General features: G+C 36.7%; 3 protein-coding genes across 4 annotated transcripts in view; 2 read left to right on the forward strand and 1 right to left on the reverse strand.

Annotated features, from left to right (window-relative positions):
* LOC132130727 (prostate stem cell antigen-like) overlaps nucleotides 1-15,319 on the forward strand; it is a 32,038-nt gene extending 16,719 nt beyond the window's left edge. Inside the window, exons 1-5 of one of the 2 annotated variants that reach the window (XM_059542521.1) lie at nucleotides 13,192-13,303; nucleotides 13,382-13,501; nucleotides 13,752-13,877; nucleotides 14,685-14,795; nucleotides 14,941-15,316. In XM_059542521.1, the coding sequence (XP_059398504.1) occupies nucleotides 13,255-13,303; nucleotides 13,382-13,501; nucleotides 13,752-13,877; nucleotides 14,685-14,795; nucleotides 14,941-15,131 (597 nt within the window). In that variant the 5' untranslated portion in view covers nucleotides 13,192-13,254 and the 3' untranslated portion in view covers nucleotides 15,132-15,316. Of the gene's footprint in view, nucleotides 1-13,191; nucleotides 13,304-13,381; nucleotides 13,502-13,751; nucleotides 13,878-14,684; nucleotides 14,796-14,940 lie in introns of those variants that run through there. The other variant, XM_059542522.1, reaches the window with a different exon arrangement.
* Nucleotides 1-22,452, reverse strand: part of LOC132130933 (calcium channel flower homolog) — a 364,794-nt gene that overhangs the window by 77,644 nt on the left and 264,698 nt on the right. The gene's annotated exons all lie outside the window — the stretch shown is intronic.
* The window catches only part of LOC132130726 (urokinase plasminogen activator surface receptor-like), an 81,554-nt gene that overhangs the window by 57,244 nt on the left and 1,858 nt on the right, over nucleotides 1-22,452 (forward strand). The gene's annotated exons all lie outside the window — the stretch shown is intronic.

A 22,452-nucleotide genomic window follows, 5' to 3' on the forward strand; every position in this document is an offset into this window, starting at 1 on the left:
TCAATAAACCTTTTTGGTTGATTCAAGGTTTTGTTTTATCCACTGTGGTATGGTATTAGAAGTGCAGGAGAAATTATGGCTGTCAGTCTAGCACAAGGAGGACCACCTCCGTTTTTTTTTGCGTGCGTGGTGTTTCCAATATCTTTGCACTGGAGATTATGACAGTATACAGGTGACTACCAGTGATGTCACAGATTTAGAATTCTCCCTGCTCATTGAGAAGGTAAAATAGCAACCTCAAAATGTAAGTAAAATATAGTAATGTTTAACTCTGTAAAAGTAAATAAGTATTCTGTATTCTATTTCTCTGTATTTAGGTTAACTCAACAGATGACATGAGTGAGTTTACAGGTGAGATTTTAAGCTGTGGATACACTGGAAAAATGTCTGCCGACATGAAAAGCAACATAATCAGGTTAACTATACTTTTTATTCTCCTCAGAGTACAAAAAGTTTAATTTTACCTGCATTTGTAATCTTATGAAATGTATGGTAAATAACAAAAAGCATCACATTTATCATATAGTACATAAAAATTGAGTTACTGTATATTTTTTTTATATTGTTTAGTGTTTTAAACATTTGATGAAAAATTACATTTGCCTCTAGACCTATTGTTTTACACTCCACTATGAGAGTTGTTCCAATGCTTGATCAGCTGAGAAAAGGCCTGAAGCTCTACGATCTCCAGAAAGTCATGGAAATGCATCCAGACTTATGTCTACCATTGTTTGTCCTAGGGGAAAAAGATGACAGGGTAAACCATTGTGGTTCTTATGGTGTTTTCATAATGAGGACATGTTAAAGGGATAGTTCACTTTGAGATAAAATTTTGGTATGTTTTAGTTTACCTCAGGGCATCCAAGATGTAGGTGTATTTGTTTCCACAGTAGTTTCAATTTTGATATTTTTAGGTCAAACCTTTCTTGTCTGTCAGTCATATAATGCAGGTCTATGGTCACTATCTCAAAGAGCATGCACAGTGAAGTCCAAATTAAACAATTACCCATCGTAAGTACACATTTATGACCTAAGACACGAAACGAGCGGTTTGTGTGAGAAAACGAACAGTATTTATATCGTTTACCTCTTTTACACAACCAGCGCTTGCACAGACTTAGCCAGAATGCGTGCACATTTCACACACACCAGGAAGCGCGCGCGCCCTCAGATCACTTGGATGTGGTTGTGTACAAGAGGTAAACGATATAAATACTGTTCGTTTTCAAAAGCACAATTTGACAGTACAGGGCGTGCAGAATTATTAGGCACGTTGATTTTCTGATTATATTTTATTCCCAGGCACATTTTGCCAGTTCCAAACCATATTAATCTTAACTACTATTAATTTTATATTTAATCATTTATAACTGTTATATAATGGTTCATGAAGGCTGGAATGAAAAATGCCTTTAATTCAGGTGTGCAGAATTATTAGGCACATTTTATTTTAGATAAAACAAGCCAAAAAAAGAGATTTAACTCGGACTGAAAAGTCTAATTATTAAATCCCCATGAGAATGCAATAATAATGCAATACTATAAATGCTCATTGGGTAAGACAAAAACAGGTGGAGAAAAAAAATGCATGTTAATTCTTAATTCTTTTGCAGTTAACATGCATATTTGTTTCTCCACCTGTTTTTGTCTGACCCAATGAGCATTTCACTGTCCAATGGTCATGCCTCAACTGCCATTTATAGTATTGCATTATTATTGCATTCTCATGGGGATTTAATAATTTGACTCTTCAGTCTGAGTTAAATCTCTTTTTTTGGCTTGTTTTATCTAAAATAAAATGTGCCTAATAATTCTGCACACCTGAATTAAAGGCATTTTTCATTTCCAGCCTTCATGAACCATTATATAACAGTTATAAATGATTAAATACAAAATTAATAGTAGTTAAGATTAAAAGGTTTGGAATTGGAAAAATGTGCCTGGGAAAAAAATATAATCAGAAAATCAACGTGCCTAATAATTCTGCACGCCCTGTATAACTTGAAGGCATAGAAAATCAATAAAAAACAAACAAACCTGAAAACGCTCTTCATTGTCTCCAGATGAGGTGTGCATGTGTCCCATTATCCACATCTGGTTAGGGGTAAGCTCATTTTCAGACCGTAATGGATGATTGGAGCCTTCAGAAAAACTGGAGGTCACGCTTCAGACGTGGGAGGAAGACATAATGTGCACAAAACACATGAAGGGAATCTGACAAGTCCAACAAGCCATCTTCCTCAAGGCTGTGAAGTATTTCGTAATACAGCTGTGTTACGATGACCCAGACGTCTCGCCACAGGCGTTAAATTCTAGTGAATACAAAATGTATCAATTAAAAATTATAAATTACACGATAGTGATATCCTTACTTGTTTATTACCTCTGATTATGTACGCTTTTCCCAGCAATGAAGCTTCCTCTTCTAGTTACTTTCACACGAAACATGGTTTCTGCAACTGCCACATTTTCCACACCTTCATCAACCCGGACCCTGAAATGGAGGGGTGAAAGGAGAGTTTAAATCTGCTTGACTGCCATAATGTTAAGAAAATACAAAAAAAACAAACAAAAAAAAAAAATCTATAAAAAAAAAATATATATAACTATGATATAAACTCTCAAATGTAACTGTTAAGTCCAAAAAAAAAATAAAATCGGAAAAATGACCCATCCCAGCAGAAACATTATAATATGTTCTATTGGAGAGTGTGTATCGTGTGTGTGTGCGTGTGTGTTTTCTGCATTGGGGATATTCCATAGTCTCAGCCCTTCATTTGGGTATAAATCTTTATTGTCTCAGATTTTGTGTGTGTGTGTGTGTGTGTGTGTGTATATATATATATATATATATATATATGTATACACACACACACACACACACACATATATATGGGTAATAAAAAAAAAGCTGTTTTCTCGTAAATTCCATTCATTCCTTTGTGGGTCAAAATGACCCATCAGGAACACTTTTGTTACTTTTTTTATTGCACCCATTTAAACTCATCAAATCCACTCAGTTTTTGCCTGTGTGTGTGTATTCCTGGTGCAAGTATGACAAAAGAAAAGAGATCTTGGACCGGTATAATCATGTGCAGTTCAGGAGAAAACTCTTATTTTGCATGTCCCCAACCTAAGGATTTCAATCTTTTTCATTTCAGGTCCATACAAAAAAATAGGGTTGTCCATGTTTCAGAATGTGTTGGGGGTGTATGAGTGTGAGATTTCCCAGCATAATTTTTTTTCCCAATATGCCCCTCATGGAAATTAATGGTGCACACATGCGGTTTCATTTACTACACATAGTACCGAAGCTTGCAGTGTTTTCAGCCTCTGCTGCCTCATTATACGAGTACAAACATAATAGAACTGCTCTGAGTCACTTCATGACCATTTTACTTATTTATATCATCATATCATGTACAAAGAGACACCAGTGTTTCAGGAGTTTAGTACACAGAACAGGACACATGCTTAACATTAACAGTGTGCTCTCCCATTCAAACACCACTCGCTTGTTTTGGTGAAAGTGCGACTCATTGGTTGGGCATTACCAATCGGTTCAATGGAGGGGGAGTATTTTTTGTCTGATTTATTATGACATACTCATATTTGATTAGGAACAAAATTATTTTTACAAAATAAATGAATTCTATTGTAACCGAGCGTTTATGCAGGGTCCGCCTAAACACTTAGTAATAAGAAAACAATAAAACGAGAGACAGTCTGAACTCTTCTTGACTTTATTATTCCTCACACCAAAAAGAACTTCCCAAAAAAACCCGCGACACTCTAGAGTAGAAAAGTGCGCATGCCCATTGCCTATCTACGGCAAGCCCCGAGGGGATAAATGCATTACACACACACACATATAAAGAGCGCCCGTACATCCAGAATTAGTGCAATATAACAGGATCAAATAAAGTCTGTTACATATGTCCCCCCCTCACAAAATAAACGTCCCCGTTTATGTGCCAGAATAACATTCAGAAACCATAAACATCTGTGTACAATAATACACTAAACAAATTACAGAGCAAATTTTTAACATGATGGCAACAAGCCAATGAAAGGAACAAAACATTCCCCTTTTATATAGATTTCGTTTTCTCCAACTCATAAAAAAAATATGGAAAGAGAAATATACACATGGTAACTTTTCCTCATTTTTCAACCGCTTGCCCTTCTCTCTCTCTCTCTCTTTTTATAGAACAAGAGGCACAGCAATAGAGAAAAAAAAATTCTTACTAACCCTCATCCATACACAAAAGACATTTCAATACAGAACAAAATCCTTTAAATGGCCAGGAGGTCTACGAACTCGCCCAGTCTCAAGAAAATTTGGCTCAGACTCTTTAACTGGACACTGCGAGTCAGACAAAGAACTCAGATCTTTCTGGGGAGAAACAAACTTTGCTTCACCTGAAACTTCAGACCCCAGGAGAATTGACTCAGGCTGCGAGTCTGGAACATCGGACAGTGTCCGAATCTGTGACAAGGAAGAAACAGGTAATGTGTATGGCCGCACCCTATTATAATGCACCACCTGTGCCCTCTTACCAGCATCAAAAGGATTTACAATCCTATAAGTCAGTCCCAGTTCACCACATGAGTCCATGACTTGCACAATTTTATAAGGTCCTGTCCAATGTGGTGCCAGCTTCATGCGACTCTCCACCGGGTTGTGGAGCCACACAATGGCACCTACATCATAAGGCCGGTGACGCAAGCCAACATCATGGTACAGTTTTTGACGGTCGTGGGCTGCCTCACTGTGCATCCGTGCACTGCTAAAGGAGGAGTTCAGTTTTGTCATCAAGGAGGAAACAAACTCAGCATGCGATACCGATAACTGAGAGTCAAGAGCTCGAGAGGGTAACAGCACATCAGCGGGAACACGTGCTTCCCGACCGTGGGTCAAGAAGAAAGGTGTGAAACGAGTGCTTGAGTGAATGGTAGTATTATAAGCAAATGCCACATGCTTCACATACTCATCCCATTCCCCACCATAAGTCAACAGTGTCTTAGCCAGTTGATCAATCAGAGTTCGATTAAAGCGTTCAACCATGCCATCTGATTGAGGATGGTATGGCGTGGTGCGAGTCTTTTTAATGTTCAGCAAACGGCAGAGAGTCTGAACCACCTCAGCCTCAAACTGACGACCCTGATCTGAATGCAAAGTCTCTGGAACGCCATGAAGTAGAACATAGTCCTCAAACAGACAATGTGCAACTGTCTGTGCTGACTGATTTGGTAAGGGATACAAGTTGATGAATTTAGTGAAGTAGTCTTCAACAACCAGCACATAACGGTTTCCTTTTGATGTCGCTGGCAGCTCTAAGATGTCCATGGCCACTCTTTCAAATGGCCGCACTGACTGGGATCCACCCATTGGCGCACGGTGCGTTGGAACAGGACTGCGCCGTGTCTGACATGCCTTGCACTGCTCACACCATTCCTTGATGTCTCTGTACATAGAAGGCCAGTAACAAAATTGTCTTGCTCGTTCCCACACACACTCTGAAGAGAAATGGGCAGAAACTGGGGCTCTGTGCAATTGCAAAAGAATGTCAGAAATTAGTGCAGAAGGAACAACAATTTGGACTACAGGTTTACTTGTGAGGGGGCAGCAAACTGAGCGGCATAACAGTCCATCAATGATAGAAAGGTGGTTGAATTCAGTCCAAAGCTTCCGTAAGCACCGAGAAGCTCCTTGTAATTTTCTCCTGGATGGTCTTTGGGAGTGTGCCACCCAGTTCAAAGCAGTCTTAATGTCAGGGTCAGCATTCTGCATAGCTCTAATGTCTGACAAATTGTGGGACAGCGCATTAATGGGAGACATGCCATCTGAATTTACAAGTGAGTCTTCCGCCGTCGCACCACCTGTACAATCTTCGACTTCAGAGGAATGTACAATGTCAATGCTTGTTTGATTAGAACTCACCACATTTACTTGCAGCGCCCCTTCAACACTACCATCCGCCACGTTTGTGTCAGGTGTCTCAGGGCGGCGAGAAAGCGCATCCGCGTTCTTGTGATGTTGTCCATTCTTGTGTACAATGACCCAATTCAATGGATCAAGCTCCAGGATCCATCTCGCTCGTCTCCCTGTTGGGTCATCATCAATGGACAGACGCCGAAGAGCTAAGAGTGGTCGATGATCTGTGATGATGGTAAATGAGGCAAGTCCGATGTAGTGCTTGAATTCCCTTACTGCCCATACAATAGCCCACAACTCACGATCAAATGTGGACCAACGCTTCTGTGTGGCATTCAATGCTCGGCTAGCATATGCCACCACATGTTCGCGCCCATCTCTGTCCTGTGCAAGAACTGCACCGACAGCCAGGTTGGAGGCATCAGTGTAGATTTTAAAGGGCACACTGAAGTCAGGCAATATCACAACAGGCCCAGACGACAGCACATTTTTCAAGTGGTTAAATGATTGGTCGCATGTAGCGTTCCACACAAAGGGCACATTTTTACCAATCAGTTGGTTCAGTGGCGCAGCGAGTTTCGAGAAATCCTTGACAAAACGTCTGTAATAAGAACATAGTCCCAGAAATGCTCTCACTTCAGAAGGAGAACGGGGAACTGGCCAGTTTAAAACTTTCTCTGTGTTCTTGGGGTCGGGCTGAAGACCCTTCCGAGAAACTACATGTCCCAGGAAAACTACATGATCTCTGGCAAGGTGGCATTTTCGTGGGTTCAGTCTCAACCCTGCAGATCGGATTCTCGAAAACACCTCTTTAAGGCTTGACATGTGTTCCTCAAAGGTTTTATTGTAAATCAAAATATCATCGAGGTATACCATGCAGATGTGCCATGGAAGCCCTCTGAGGACCAGCTCCATTAGACGTTGAAATGTAGCTGGGGCGTTGGAAAGGCCCATCGGCATAGATCGCCACTGATAGAGGCCCTGTCCTGTTGTAAAAGCCGTCTTTTCTCGGTCCTCCTCTGCAACTTCCACCTGCCAGTAACCGTTGGAGAAGTCTAATGTGCTGAACCAGGCAGAACCTGCTAGTGCATCCAGTGTGTCATCCACTCGGGGCAGAGGATGAGAATCTTTAATAGTCACACTGTTTAAACGTCTGTAATCCACACAAAAACGCCAGGTGCCACATTTCTTTCTCACCAAAACAACCGGCGATGCCCAGGGACTACAGCTCTCCTCAATCACACCATCTGCAAGCAAATCAGCCACCTGTCTTTCTATTTCAGCACGTTTTTCAGGGGAGGCACGATGTGCACGAAGTTTGATGGGAGCCTGCTCACCAGTTCTTATGTAATGTTTCACCAGCTTACATTTGCCAACATTCTGTTTGGATGAGCTGAAGATGTCATGGAATTCCAACAGCAAGGCTGACAGTGCAGCTTTCTCTGAATCAGAAATAGGTGACTCGTCCAATGATATAGGAGGCGCAGCTGTGGAAGGGGTCACTGCAGCTACATCAACTGGGGCATGAAATAGCTGAACATCAGAACATCAGAACTGAGTATAACTCACCCAGGTGCATCCCTTGTTTCAATAATATGTCGTGTCCAGTAGGATTCAAAATCCGAGCCTTTGTCAGTCCATTGTGAACCCCAGCCAGTGTGTGAGCTACTATTAGACTGGAAGAATCTGCCACATTGGGTTCAAGGTATCCAACAAAGTCACTTGTTGCATGAGCTGCATTAGGTAGACACACTTTGACTGGCACCACTGACTCACTGAGAGGTGGCACATTTATAGTGGTTGCCAGTGACACATTGCAGCATGACGGAACAAAGTCTTTGCTGGTTAGTAGAGGAATCGTGATGTCCCACAGTTGGAGCTTAGCATGGCTGAGGTCCAGTAAGGCATGGTTTTTCAACAGAAAGTCCCAGCCCAGCAACACCGTCTGTGTGGTCTCTCTTAGCACATGAAATACATGCTGCCATGACTCAGTTCCCAGCTGGAATGTTACAGTGATGGTGCCCAGTGTATCCAGCATTTGTCCATTCACTGCATGGGCTGACACATAGTCTTTTCTCAACGGGCGATTACGAAGCGTAGGAATTGACATACGAAAATCTGCACTCATAAGAGACACACTGGAACCAGAGTCGACTAACATTTGAACCTCCATGCCTTCAATAACTCCTCTCACATATGACACTAACAGCTCCTTGGCAGCGTCCGAACTTAAATAATTGTCTTTTGATACAGAATTACAGTCGTCGACATTGTCAATTTGAGGGCCCATAGGAAACATAGCTGGTGTTTGGGCCGCAACATCAGCTACAGTTAGTTTCCCGGCTGATAGCGGCGCTTTTCTCTGTTAGGTGACATGAAACGCACTCCCCGCTTTCTCGAATCATCTTCATAGCTGTTCCATCTGCGAGAACCTGGGCTGGGGCTGCGTCTCGCAGGAGACAAAGGAGAGTGTGAGTCTTTATAGTTACAAAAGGTTTATAGAAGACAAAAGGTTGTTTAAGATATAACAGCATTTAAAAAAATTATATTATACTGTGTGTTAGTTTTAATTATAATACTTACAATTTTGATTAAATACTTTAATATTTTTTTTTATATTTAGAGCTTAACATAAAATAAACAAAAAAAATATCAATTATTATATCAGTTATTTATTTTCATTAGGCCTGTACTCAAATATTGCTTAAAATAATACACAGATATTTCAAAACCCTATTGTTTTGCTTGTTTAAACAAAACTACTCATTTAATTTCATCAACATATCATTTTTTAAATATGTTTTACCCTTATTTCTTTGCTTATTTTAGCCCACTTTTGGTTCAATTTGATTATTATATGTTAGAACTACTCACTTTTAATGTTAAAATCATTTAATGCATAGATACATAAACTGTAACGACCTTCACTTTCACTAAAAAGTGTAACTCAATCTAATGGGTTCAAGGTCATTACAGCTTCTAACACCTCCAGTCTGATCTTTAATTATTTCAGAGAAAAGGAAACTATGGTTCTGTTGAAACACAATGTTTCATGCACCCAGTGTGTGAGGGTGAGTGTCATAAAACCTTATAAACCTTACAACAATATAGTATATTAAAGTGACCATACAAACTGTATTGGTTCTAGTTACCGAATGTAAAAATGTACAGATAATACAGCATTTGAAGATATACTGTACAAAGCATGTATGCGATTCTTTCTTCTGTAGAACAAAAGAAGATATTTAAAGACTTTTGGGGCACAAACAACACTGAACCCCAGTCACTTTCATTTTATGGACAAACACACACACAGACAAACAAACAAACAAACACAAGGACGTTTTTTACATATATTTTATTGTGTTCCACTGAAGAAAGTAAGTCAAACAGGTTTGGAATGACATAAATAAATGATAAAATATAGGTAATTTTTGGATGAACTGTCCCATTAAAACGGTTTAGTAGACTGCAATTCCTTATCAGACATCCCTTTATCTTATAAATTACGTAAGTTTCTGATTCCAGAAATGTGTTTAGCTTCTGTTACACTTTAATATGCTCATAAAGACCCACACCTTCTAATTAAGCTATAAAATGAGTGCTGAAACAGACACTGTTTCATTCAGCTCCTGATCATGGATCGGCAAATAGTTTGTTTTACAATATTTGCATTTCAATTATCACAAATTTGTACTTTTATAGTTACACAGACAAAGGTACAAATTGTAACTGTAATACATCAGATGATAAAGGTAAAGTGCTGGGTATTGATGATTTTAGTTTTTTCTTAAGGATAAAAACTGTCTTTCGGCTAGTGCTGTACTTGGAACCCTCATTACACATTACTACTTACTATGGTGGTGTTTATTTTAAGTTAAAATTAACTGTATAATCACAAACTGTCAAATTCAATCGTTATTTGTTTTATATAAAATAATCTTGCACTGTCCTCCTTTTATAACATTATCATTTAATTTTCTCTCATTCTCTCAGTGCATATGCAAAAATTCTTGTGGAAATTCTTCTCCATCTTGCGATGAATGAAAGAGACTTTTCACACTTATTTTAGTCGTCACATATTATCAATCCAGCTAGGTCACATTATAACTATTTTAATAATTTAATGTTTTAGCTAGTTGCTACAATATATTCAAGTTAAAACAATAAACAATATATTCAAGTTGGCTTTCTGTTTCTATCTTGGCTCCTCATCACCAAGACGGCTGATCTTAAAAGCATTTTTTATATAAACTTGCATTCGACTGTAAGGTGCAAAGGTTTATAAAGTAAAGATGTACAATGAAATCTTTTGTCAAGCCCTGCCCAGATTTGTCCTGAGCAAAGCCATTTAGCAACAACTTCAAACAGATGAAATATCGAATGTGATCTTAAGTTATTTCAGAATAGGGAGGTTAGGAATACTGAATATGAGTTTGTGGTTAAAGAGTTCACCCAAAAATGTTATGATTACAGAATTGTAATTTTTGGGTGAACTATCCCTTTAAGAAGCCTAGTTGCAAAAATTGATGTTGATGTTAAATTGAATTCTTAACTGGTTGGGTGAAGAAACCATAGACAGTAAAAGAAATGGACACAGTGACCCCATTGGATTCAACGGAGACAAGTGAAGTGAATTAGAAGCACGCACTTCCTGGGAGTCGAGCTGTGACGAGTGGGGCGGGGCCGAGAGACGTGGGAACAGGAGCGAGACCCACGGAGAAGATGGAGGGATATAAAACCGGAGCGACGACAGTGACGGACAAGAGAGGACCAGGCCTGGGCTTTAGTTTGTGTTTGCTTTTTATTTGTGCGCGTCAGTCGTCCGTGAGGAGCTGACGCACTGTTTTGTCTTTATTTTGTAATTAATGTTTATATTTGATTGTCCGCCGGTTCCCGCCTCCTTCTTCCCGAAGATTATGAAGTTTTTAATTGGTACACGAGTGTACTGCGCAGACTCAAACTAGGCTTGAGGACGTAAATGTCATGTGAGCAACCTGTCTGACAGTTGTAAGTCTTCTAATCGCTGTGCCAAGAGAAATCTGAATCACCCACCGAATCTTGCAGATGTTGTTGAATAATTTTGTCCTGTTGCTTTTATGGACTCTCTATGGGCTTCTCCCTTGACTTCATGCCTCCAGATCCCCCCGATAGCCTTATAGACAGTAAAAGATTGCCTGCGAGCTTCTCCTCCTGTCCATACGGTAATTTTTCTACTGTGCGACGGAGAGTCGCTGGTTATGACGCAATCGTTAGCCTATTTTTACAAAAACTGCTTCTACGGGGCCATAACATAAGATACAAGGTAATGGAGCCTTTTACACATTTTCGTGTTTCTTTAGAAATAATGAATGGACAAATCGAGTCTTTAAACGCCTCAGATGTAAAGTTATTCGCTGTCAAAGTGACGCCAAAATGAATGGGAGTCAATGGGATGCCAACAGCAGGTGGGGGTCCGCTAGCCAATGGCGGCGCCCAGGGGTGCTTCAAAAAAATATGAAACCCTGCCCCCCTGGAAGAAACCCTAACCATTCCTAATATGACCGATTATGTAATTATACAAGCCTAAATTTTAATTTCCTGAAATGTAACTCGTTTCATTCATTTTTACTTTTTTCTGTAAGACTTACATTTTCTCCTAAAGACCCATCTTTCTTTATTACTAAAGAACACCGATGAGTTTTTGTGCAGAAAAACAAGTGCTAAAATTTAACAGTGGTAATATATGTGTATGCAGTATGATTGATTTAAATACTGTTATATTTAAAAATTGCATTTAGCATTAATTAACAGCAGGTGGAAACAGATAACATTTGTTATCACCTAAAGAACAGCTCAATCATTTTTTTTCCATAATTGTTTTATCAATTAGTTGTCCCTCATCTTATAATGCATTAGCTGTTTTTCTATTTGCATGTATAAAAATGAAATATTTTTTTATTGCTTTTAAAAACTTAAGACACATGTATTGTATTTGCAATACAGCCACAAAAGGGTGCTACTGTTGCATAATGTCTTCCATGCAACAAATACTTTTTCTCATTGCGTTCCACAACCATACTGTTTTGTTTCATTGACTCCCACAGTTACCTCTTAAAGCAGAGGTTCAGGTCTGGGTTTGGTGGAGGAACATCAAACTCTTCAAGAGTTTTGTTTCATTTACTCCCACAGTGGCACATTAAAGCAAAATCCAGCAGGATACAATGAAATGATAGTGGGGTATGATGACATGATACTTTGTATTGATATTATATATTTAAAAAAATAAGACGAAACAGTTATTTCAAAGAAAAACTTCCAATTCAAACAAAATTTGAAATGCAACGCAGTTGGGAATTCTGGGAATTTTACGGGAAATTACCATTAACCATTTAACAGGTTTGTTTTTTACAGTTAAAATCAAAGTAATTTTTTACAGTGCATACATAAAGTGCCCTTGAGCAAGGCACTGAACCCCCATTGCTCCCTGGGCGCTGATCTATAGCTGCCCACTGCTCCAGGTGTGTGTTCACTTCTCACTGCTGTGTGTGTGTGCACTTGGATGGGTTAAATGCAGAGCACTAATTACGAGTATGGGTTACCATACTTGGCAAATGTCACGAATTTCACTGTAACGCAAGTGTAACGCAATCTAATGGGTTCAAGGTCATTACAGCTTCTAACACCTCCAGTCTGATCTTTAATTATTTCAGAGAAAAGGAAACTATGGTTCTGTTGAAACACAATGTTTCATGCACCCAGTGTGTGAGGGTGAGTGTCATAAAACCTTATAAAATTTACAACAATATAGTATATTAAAGTGATCATACAAACTGTATTGGTTCTAGTTACTGAATGTAAATATGTACAGATAATACAGCATTTGAAGATATACAAAGCATGTATGCGATTCTTTCTTCTGCAGAACAAAAGAAGATATTTAAAGACTTTTGGGGCACAAACAACACTGAACCCCAGTCACTTTCATTTTATGGACAAACACACACACAGACAAACAAACAAACAAACACAAGGACGTTTTTTACATATATTTTATTGTGTTCCACTGAAGAAAGTAAGTCAAACAGGTTTGGAATGACATAAATAAATGATAAAATATAGGTAATTTTTGGATGAACTGTCCCATTAAAACGGTTTAGTAGGCTGCAATTCCTTATCAGACATCCCTTTATCTTATAAATTACGTAAGTTTCTGATTCCAGAAATGTGTTTAGCTTCTGTTACACTTTAATATGCTCATAAAGACCCACACCTTCTAATTAAGCTATAAAATGAGTGCTGAAACAGACACTGTTTCATTCAGCTCCTGATCAAAGATGGATCTGCAAATCTCAGTTTTTCTTCTGTTCGTTTTCTTCACTGCAGGTACAAAGACAAATAGTGTTTGTAATGTTATTGATTACAAATACAGATTATTGATGTCTCTCTGTTTTATTACTAAAGGACACTCTTTCAGCTGTTATGAGTGCAGTAGTGTGACGGGTTCTTGTACGGGTCAAACGGTAAAAACATGTCCCAGTGGATTCTCCAAGTGCATGAGTACAACAACAGTGACACAATTTGGTGAGTCCAAAATGACGGATTGAAATGTAACTTGTCACAAAACTTCTACTAATTTTTCCTGGAGGATTTTTACAGATTCAAACACAAAATATTCTATAAAGATTTCTGATATTTCATTTGTTTTCTCTCAGATACAAGTTGAATCTAAAAATGAGAAGAATTATAAATGTTGACATACATATAAATCAATTTTCCATCAAAATAATGTGCACTGTAGATCTGTTTTTTTCTGAATCATTTATGTTTTTAGGTGGCATTAACCAGAAGTTAAAAGATTGTGCTCCTGACTGTGCAAATGGATCCATGAACCTCGGGATTGTGGGGACGTCTGCAGTGTGCTGTAACACAGACCTGTGTAACGTCCAAGACGCTCCAGGTATTGTCTGATTTACTGACCATATGCAAATGATCATCTTTGAAGTCAAAACTCTTTCTATTCCCAAAGGACAGTCTGTACTATACTTCAAATCATAATTAACAAATAGAAGTTTCTTGTCAGATTAGATAATTTTTCTTCGTTGCCTGCTTAACTTTCCTGTGGAATCAAAAACTGAGGTTATAGTCTTTGGCTCTGGTGAAAATTCAGGGAGCAGAAGAATCGAACTGGACAACCTTGCTCTTTATACTTCTGGGATCAGAGTCTCAAATTTGATTAAAAAAAAATGCTATTATTATTAGTAACTGTTTTTTTTTTTCAGATACGCCTTCTCTCCTAAAATAAAATCTTTTCTCTCTGTGAAAAATTTAGAGATTGCTATCCATGCGCTCATTACATCTCGCTTGGACTACTGCAACTCTCTGTATGGCATTTCTAAATCTAAAAAAAAAGACAATGTACATTTGATCATGTTACGCAAATTTTGAAATCGTTGCATTGGTTACCTGTGCATCTTAGAATTTGGTTAAAAATTCTTCTCTATGTTTTTAAATCTATAAATAATCTGGCACTGGGCTATCTATCTGATCAACTTTATCCATACAATCCTACACGAAATCTGATGACTGGTGATCAAAGACTTCTCTCTGTCCCCAGATCATGGTTAAACCATAGAGGCGATAGAGCTTTTGCAGATGCTGGTCCTAAGCTGTGGAACAGCCTTCCAGCCTATATCAGATCGGCACAATGTTTTTAAATCATCTCTTAAAATAATAAAATAAAAGAATACTTTTTTTCCTCCTGTAGATCCCAGCACAAATTCCCCCAATGGAATGAAATGTTACTCTTGTGATGAGGAGAGCTGCTCAAACACAGTGAGTTGTTCAGGGAGTGAAGACCGCTGCATTACAGCAACAGGTGAGAATCTGGAAAAGAAAGAAGAAAGAAGATTAAAGTTGTCTGTTGCTGTTGTTTTTAATCTCTCTGATGTTTAAACATTTAATTCATATCATGTATACCAGTACAACTTAGACTCAACCCGTGTTTTCTTTCTTTTTATCAGAGAGTATCGAAGGCCAGTCAGTGGTTGTGAAAGGCTGTGTCTCTAAATCTTTGTGTGATACCAGAACATCGGTTAGAAATGTTCTGAGCATCTCATGTTGTGAGGGGAACCTGTGTAACAGTGCTCAGAGCGTCACTCAGAGCTTCCTGTTCCTCTGCTGTTCTCTGCTCTCCTTCATCCTGCTGCACTGAATCCAGCAGATCTTCTACAATGAGACACACTTTACTGAATATAAATTTTCTATGTCATATGCATTTTTTATTTGATTTGATTTGATTTGAATTTTCTTGTGACATTTATGAAATTAAATATTAAATCAGCTTTTCCTGGGGTCATATTTAATAAAGCCTTTAATACTGCAAAGACAACCAAACGATATACAGCAACAATTAAAAGATTAAGATCTTTCTTAAAAAATGATTCAATCATTATTGTGTTCAGAAGAAACATGAAAGACAATTATTTAATTATTTAAAAAAATAGTTTGTATTACAATATTTGCATTTCAACTATCACAAATTTTCTTTTTACAGTTACAGACACAAAGGTACAAAGTGTAACTGTAGTTCATAAGAAGATAAAGGACACGTGCTGTTTATTGATCACAATTTGATTTTTCTTCAGGATTTAGTCTTTAGTCTTTCGTCTAATGCTATAAACTTGGAACCCTCATTACACATTACTACTTACTTTAGTGGGGTTTTTTAAGTTAAAATTAACTGTATAATCACAAACTGTCAAATTCAATCGTTATTTGTTTTATATAAAATAATCTTGCACTGTCCTCCTTTTATAACATTATCATTTAAATTTCTCTCAGTGCATATGCAAAACTTCTTGTGGAAAATCTTCTCCATCTTGCGATGAATGAAAGAGATTTTACTTTTCACACTTATTTTAGTTGCCACATATTATCAATCCAGCTAGGTCACATTATACTTATTTTAATCGTCTACGTATTATACCTACACATTATACCTATTTTAATGTTTTAGCTAGTTCCAACAATATATTCAAGTTAAAATAATATAAACTAATCTTGGCTTTCTGTTTCTATCTTGGCTCTTCATCACCAAGACGGCTGATCTTAAAAGCATTTTTTATATAAACTTGCATTCGACTGTAAGGTGCAAAGGTTTATAAAGTAAAGATGTACAATGAAATCTTTTGTCAAGCCCTGCCCAGATTTGACCTGAGCAAAGCCATTTAGCAACAACTTCAAACAGCTGAAAAATTGAATGTGATTTCAGAACAGGAGGTTAGGAATGCTGAACACGAGTGTGTGATTAAAGAGATAGTTCACCCAAAAATTGAATGATTACAGAATTTTATTTTTTGTGTGAACTATCCCTTTAAGAAGCCTAGTTGCCAAAATTCATGTAATTCTTAACTGGTTGGGTGAAGAAACCCTAAACATTCCTAATATGACCAATTATGTGATTATGCATCCTTAATTTCAATTTACTGAAATGTTCTTTTTTTTCTGTTAGACTTTCTCCTAAAGACCCATCCCTTTTAATGATCTATCAAATAAACACTGCAACAGTATTTCATTTATTGCACATTATTTCATTCACCATCTAAAGATCATAGCAATTCATTACTTTTCTTCTATTAATTTTTTCACTGCAGGTGCAAAGTCTAATCATGTTTGAATTGTTGTTTGGTACAAATACAGATATCAGTGTCTCTTACTAAAGGACACTGAGTTCTTGTGCATAAACACTAGTGCTAAAGTTTAACAGTGGCAACATATGTTTATGCAGTATGATTGATTGAAATACTGTTATATTTAAAAATTGCATTTAGCATTCATTAACAGCAGGTGGAAACAGTTAACATTTGTACACCTACATCTTTGCAACTGCTGACAATAAACACCTAAAGAACAGATCAATATTTTTTTTTCATAATTAGTTGTCCCTCTTCTTATAATGCATTAGCTGTTTTTGTATTTGCATGTATAAAAATAAAACATTTTTTTTTATTGCTTGTAAAAACTTAAGATACATGTATTGTATTTGCAATACAGCCACAAAAGGGTGCTACTGTTGCATAATGTCTTCCATGCAACAAATACTTTTTCTCATTGCGTTCCACAACCATACTGTTTTGTTTCATTGACTCCCACAGTTACTTCTTAAAGCAGAGGTTCAGGTCTGGGTTTGGTGCAGGAACATCAAACTCTTAAAGACCAGATTCAAAAGCACCTTCCTCAAATATCTGTAGAAAGTGACGGACAGAACATCAAGATTAGCTTTCACTGGGATTGCAAACCCATTAATCATAAGGAGGTGTCTTCAAACTTTTACAAGATGACTGAATCATACAGCCAGTTGAGAAATAACTGTCAGTTAATCATTTTTTTTATTTAGTAAACACACACACACACACACACACACACACACACACACACACACACACACACACACACACACACATATATATATATATATATATATATATATATATATACTGTATATAATCTAGGTAATCAATAATAATGATGACTTGAACTCATTTGAATGTGACAAAAACAGAACATGACAATGGCAAACTTCACAATGAAATATATGAAAACATGAACAAAACCTAAAAGAAATACGTGAAATGGAGAAAACAACTGAACATAAAAATGTCTAAAATCATATATTATTGAACAAGAAACAGAACATTCTAGTAAATTATTTTCTATGAAAAATGACTTTAATATTCAACCAAAGAATAATGAGAAATGTCAGGCCTGCTTTGAATTTCCCCAAGTTTCGTAATCAAGCAAATTACATTTTTACTTCCTACAAACTGGCTAGATCTTTCATATTTGAAGTTTCCATTTTTAATTAGATCTCTGGTTTGTAAAAAAAAATTATTTAAATGAAATAAAAACCATGTTAAGCAGAAACATATATCATCAATAATATCCAATGTGTTAAATGCATGTATTATTACTACACCCATTTTAATCCTTTAATTGAACACCACATTATACTGATGTGCAAAGAAAATAACTAATCTTGGCCTGGTTTCTCAATACGTTCCCATCAACAACACAGGCTGTACCTAAGCATTCATAAGCAAAACACTAACGGTCAGATCCAGATTTCAATTATAAATATTAAATCTCTTTTGTCAGTCTCTTACTCATCTTTGACGTGATCCAGTTTCCTGCTCAGGCTTGTATTTGGTGAATATAATGCTAAAGTTTTCAAGTACTGATCTCAATGGAAAACAAACTAATGTGGTGCTGCTAGTTTGAGCATCAGTTTGTTGTTAAAGGTATAGTTCACTAAAAAGTGAACATTCATTTACTCACCTCATGCTCATTCTATGCAAACCTGGCCGTTAAAAGGAAATAGTATCTGTTAAAAGAAGATGGTCATTTTAGCAAGGTTTTGTATTTTGGTGATCATGTACATTTTGTTTTCTGGTGTATTTTATTCTGATATAATTTCTGTTGTATTCATGATGCAGAATAGGGCTATGTATATTGCAGAGATGTCACATCTGTCCTGCCCAAACACACCTTCGTGGAAGTTTCCAGTTATCCTGAAGACCTTGATTAGCCGGTTCAGGTGTGTTTATTCAAGACAGGAGCTCAACTCTGTGGGACACTGGTCCTTTAGGAGCAGGATTGGGCAATCCTGGGTATATTACGTTACAGATTTACAGATTCTCCTAATTTCTACTTCCCGAAGCAGTCATTATCTCACAAAGGCCAGTCCCTTTTCTAGGATATAAAATGAGCACTGAAACACATTATTTCATTTTTCTCAAAGATGGATGTACAATTCTCAGTCTTTCTTCTGTTAATTTCTTTCACTGCAGGTAAAAAGACAAATCACTTTAATCTCTCTTTTATACAAACAAATAATTGGATTTCTCTCTCACTATGTCTCTCTTTTATTACTTAAGGACACTCTCTCAAATGTTATGAATGTGTAGGGTCTTGTGCGGATCAAAATGTGAAAGTATGTCCTGAATCTCAAACATGCTTCAGTTCAACCACTATAACACAGTACGGTAAGTCCAGTGATTAACTGTCATATTTCACTGATGGGGGTGCAGCAAATATATATTTAAATGCAAATATAAGATTTATGATTGCAAGCATATTATATACAGATTTTTGTCACTTCAAACATTTTTACTTAGAAAGTTTTGTTAATAATACAATTTGTATTTGTATTTGAAAAGATTTTTGAAATGAGAAAAATTCTACATTTCAGTGTTTCACTGCTGGTCTTTTAGACCGAAGCGGTCATTTTATATTGCTAATTTTGTCTTTTCTCCTTTGCTTTACAGTTGTAATTAGAAAGTTTTTTCATCTATTTCGGCATATTTAAAAATAAATTCACCATTAAAGTTATGAGCAGTTTTCATTCCTGTGTAATTTATGTTTTTTAGGAGACACCACTACAAAGGCAAAGATAAAAGGTTGCTTTCCATCATATTCCTGTATAAGTGGGTACACAAACTTCAGCATTGAAAATATGTCTTTTTTCTGCTGTCACACGGACCTTTGTAACGCCCAAGATGCTCCAGGTATTGTACTTTCCTGATAATGTGCAAATTACAAATATTCAACACTGATTTTACATCCATAGGACATTCAATTCATAATTGTAGAAATTGATTGAATGTAGCCTTTAGAATTGTTTCATTGTATTTTGTACAGATCCTTCTGTAGATTCCAGTTCTACCAACTTTGATATCCCCAATGATGTTCCCAATGGAAAGAAATGTTTCTACTGCGATATGCAGAGCTGCTCAAACATAAGAGACTGTTCGGGGAGTGAAGACCACTGCTTTACAGCAACAGGTGAGAATCTGCTAAAGTCATCATTTGTGGGTCTTATTTTGAACATTTGATAGTTCTGTTTGCCAGTGGGAAGCTTGCACAATTATTTTATGTCACTTCAGCTTTCACTTCTAACTCTTTTCTTTCTTTTCAGCGAATATCCCAAGCCAATCATTTGCTGCAAAAGGCTGTGTCTCTAAAAAGGTTTGTGATGCCTCAGCATTGCTTCCTAGTGGTCAGGGCATCAAATGTTGTTCAGGGAACCTGTGTAACAGTGTTAGTGTCAACCAGAGTGTCACCGAGATCAACATCCAGAGTCCTGACGGGGCTCAGAGCGTCACTCAGAGCTTCCTGTTCCTCTGCTGTTCTCTGCTCTCCTTCATCCTGCTGCACTGAATCCAGCAATCCACGTACATGTTTGTGTGTGTGTGTGTGTGTATTACTTTAAAGCTTCATGCTTCAAGTCCAAAAGAATTCACAATAATATAAGTAAATAAATACAATAATAATAAGTTATAATGTAAATAGCATAATAACATAAAAAACATAACATTTTATAATAAATTAATTTTTTATATAAACTTTATTTGTCTACTTAAGAATGATGATCACTAATACTTATAAATACTTCATATTTTCCACAGTTAGTTCATAAAGATAAGTACTTTTGTTCAAATCGGTTGAAACAGCAGCTCAGTTGAGTTGAAAGACTCTACTAGCCAAAAGTATCTTATTTCTAAATTAAAAATATATTAAAAGATATATTTCTACAAAAAATAAAAATTAGCTCTACATTTTATTCATGTCATATAGGCTGTTATACAACTGATGATTTGCTATTTTAAAGCAGAACCTTTAAAAGTTAAGTACCCACAGTTCATTAGTCAAGCACTGAAAAAATAAGATTTGACATTAAGGAATAGTCTAGTTAGTCTCTAAACTAAAACTAGCTCATTGTACAACTGTAAAAACAAAACCGTTTTCCAGACAGCGATGCTATTATTTAAATACGAGAGTGCCATCTAGAGGACCAGACAAGTAATAACAGGATTCACCTGTAGCTGCCTTGAATAAGATTTTTTATCAAAACTAACTTATTTTACTATAATGTCTCAGTCAATAATTTATCAACAGAAATATAAATATTTAAACCATAACATTCATATGCATTACCTCACACTGACATCAGTGTAAAGATGCACTGAATGGGCAAAAGCGTATGAACACCTGAACATCACACTCATGTGTTCCTTCTGAATACTTAATGTTTAAATTAATTCAAAGCCTTATTCACGCGCTTATAGGGATCTGATCCTCCCTTTACTGCAATGACAGCTTCCACTCCACACAGATGTTTCACATTCAGAGGTTCAGGTCTGGGTTTGGTTCAGGTACTTCAAGCTCTTCAAGGCCAGATTCAAAAAGACCTTCCTCGAATTTGAACAACTCCCAATATTGGGAGTAATAATATTGGGAGTTGTTACAAAATGTCTGTAGGAAAAAATGAATGCATTACCTAACATCAAGATTGGCTTTCACTGGGATTGAAACCCATAAATCATAAAGAGGTTGTCAGTCTAATGTTTCAATCATTTTGGTTTTGTATGTTTTAGTAAATAATATCTGGGTAATCAATAATAATAAAGTTATCATCAATATTTCTGAATAACGAGCATTATAAGCACAATAAAACATGCAAATAAAAGATTGTCCATATTAATTTAACAATCAAAGAATGCTAGGAAATGGCACTCTTGCTTTGCATTTCCTCAAATTTGACAATCAAGCCAGTTTAATGCTACTTCCTGCAAATGGGTAAGACCCTTCATATTTTGAAGTGTCTGTTTATGTATAGATCTATGTGTTTTGTAGGATATACACAATAAAATAAATAAAATAATGCCAAAGCAAGCAGAATCACTCAGGCATCTTTCCTCAAAGCCATCATGTTTAGTGCTTCGTTAATGACAAAGTTATCAACATGATATTTGATGGAAAAGTATCACTGTACTTCACATGCACGCTAAATCATAAAAAGGTGGCATGAAAATACTTATAATTACAAACAGCAAGATTTGACATGCTTTTTTTGAACATAAAAAATTATGCATTGCTCCATCAAAAAGGATGACTCAACTTACTCCACCCTTTCATTACATATTTGTCTACCATTTTCTGGGCAAGTAACCTTTCCTTTATCTTACCTTCTATTTGTTTTTATTTTCATTCCCACGATTTTTCTTTCTTCATTCCTGAATACTCAGTCATTACCCATCATTCCACCCACCAGGCCAAACCTTAAGCTTTCTTATGTAAACTGAAGTCTTTCAGGTCCAGATTTGTATTGTAAAGATGCACCGTAATTAAATCTCTTACTCATCTTTTATCTGCTACCTGTTCAGGCTTGCTTTTGGTGAATAACACTCAACTAATTCAAGAACTGATTTTAATCTAAAACATAATCTAATGTGCTGCTAATTAAAAACTTAGAGCATCAGTTTGTGTTTAAAGGTACAGTTCACCCAAAAGTGAACATTCACTTACACACCCTCAACGATGCAAACCACGCTGTCTTTCCTTTGGTACAGAACAGAATGTTTTAGAAAGTTTTCTATTTTGTTTAACAAGTAAATTGTGTATATTACAATAGTAATATATTACAGAGTAGGGATACTGCATGTATATTTCAGAGGAGCCACATCCGTCCACCTGCC

The sequence above is a fragment of the Carassius carassius genome, chromosome 47, assembly GCF_963082965.1.
Source record: "Carassius carassius chromosome 47, fCarCar2.1, whole genome shotgun sequence".
In the NCBI taxonomy this organism is placed as follows: Eukaryota; Metazoa; Chordata; class Actinopteri; order Cypriniformes; family Cyprinidae; genus Carassius; species Carassius carassius.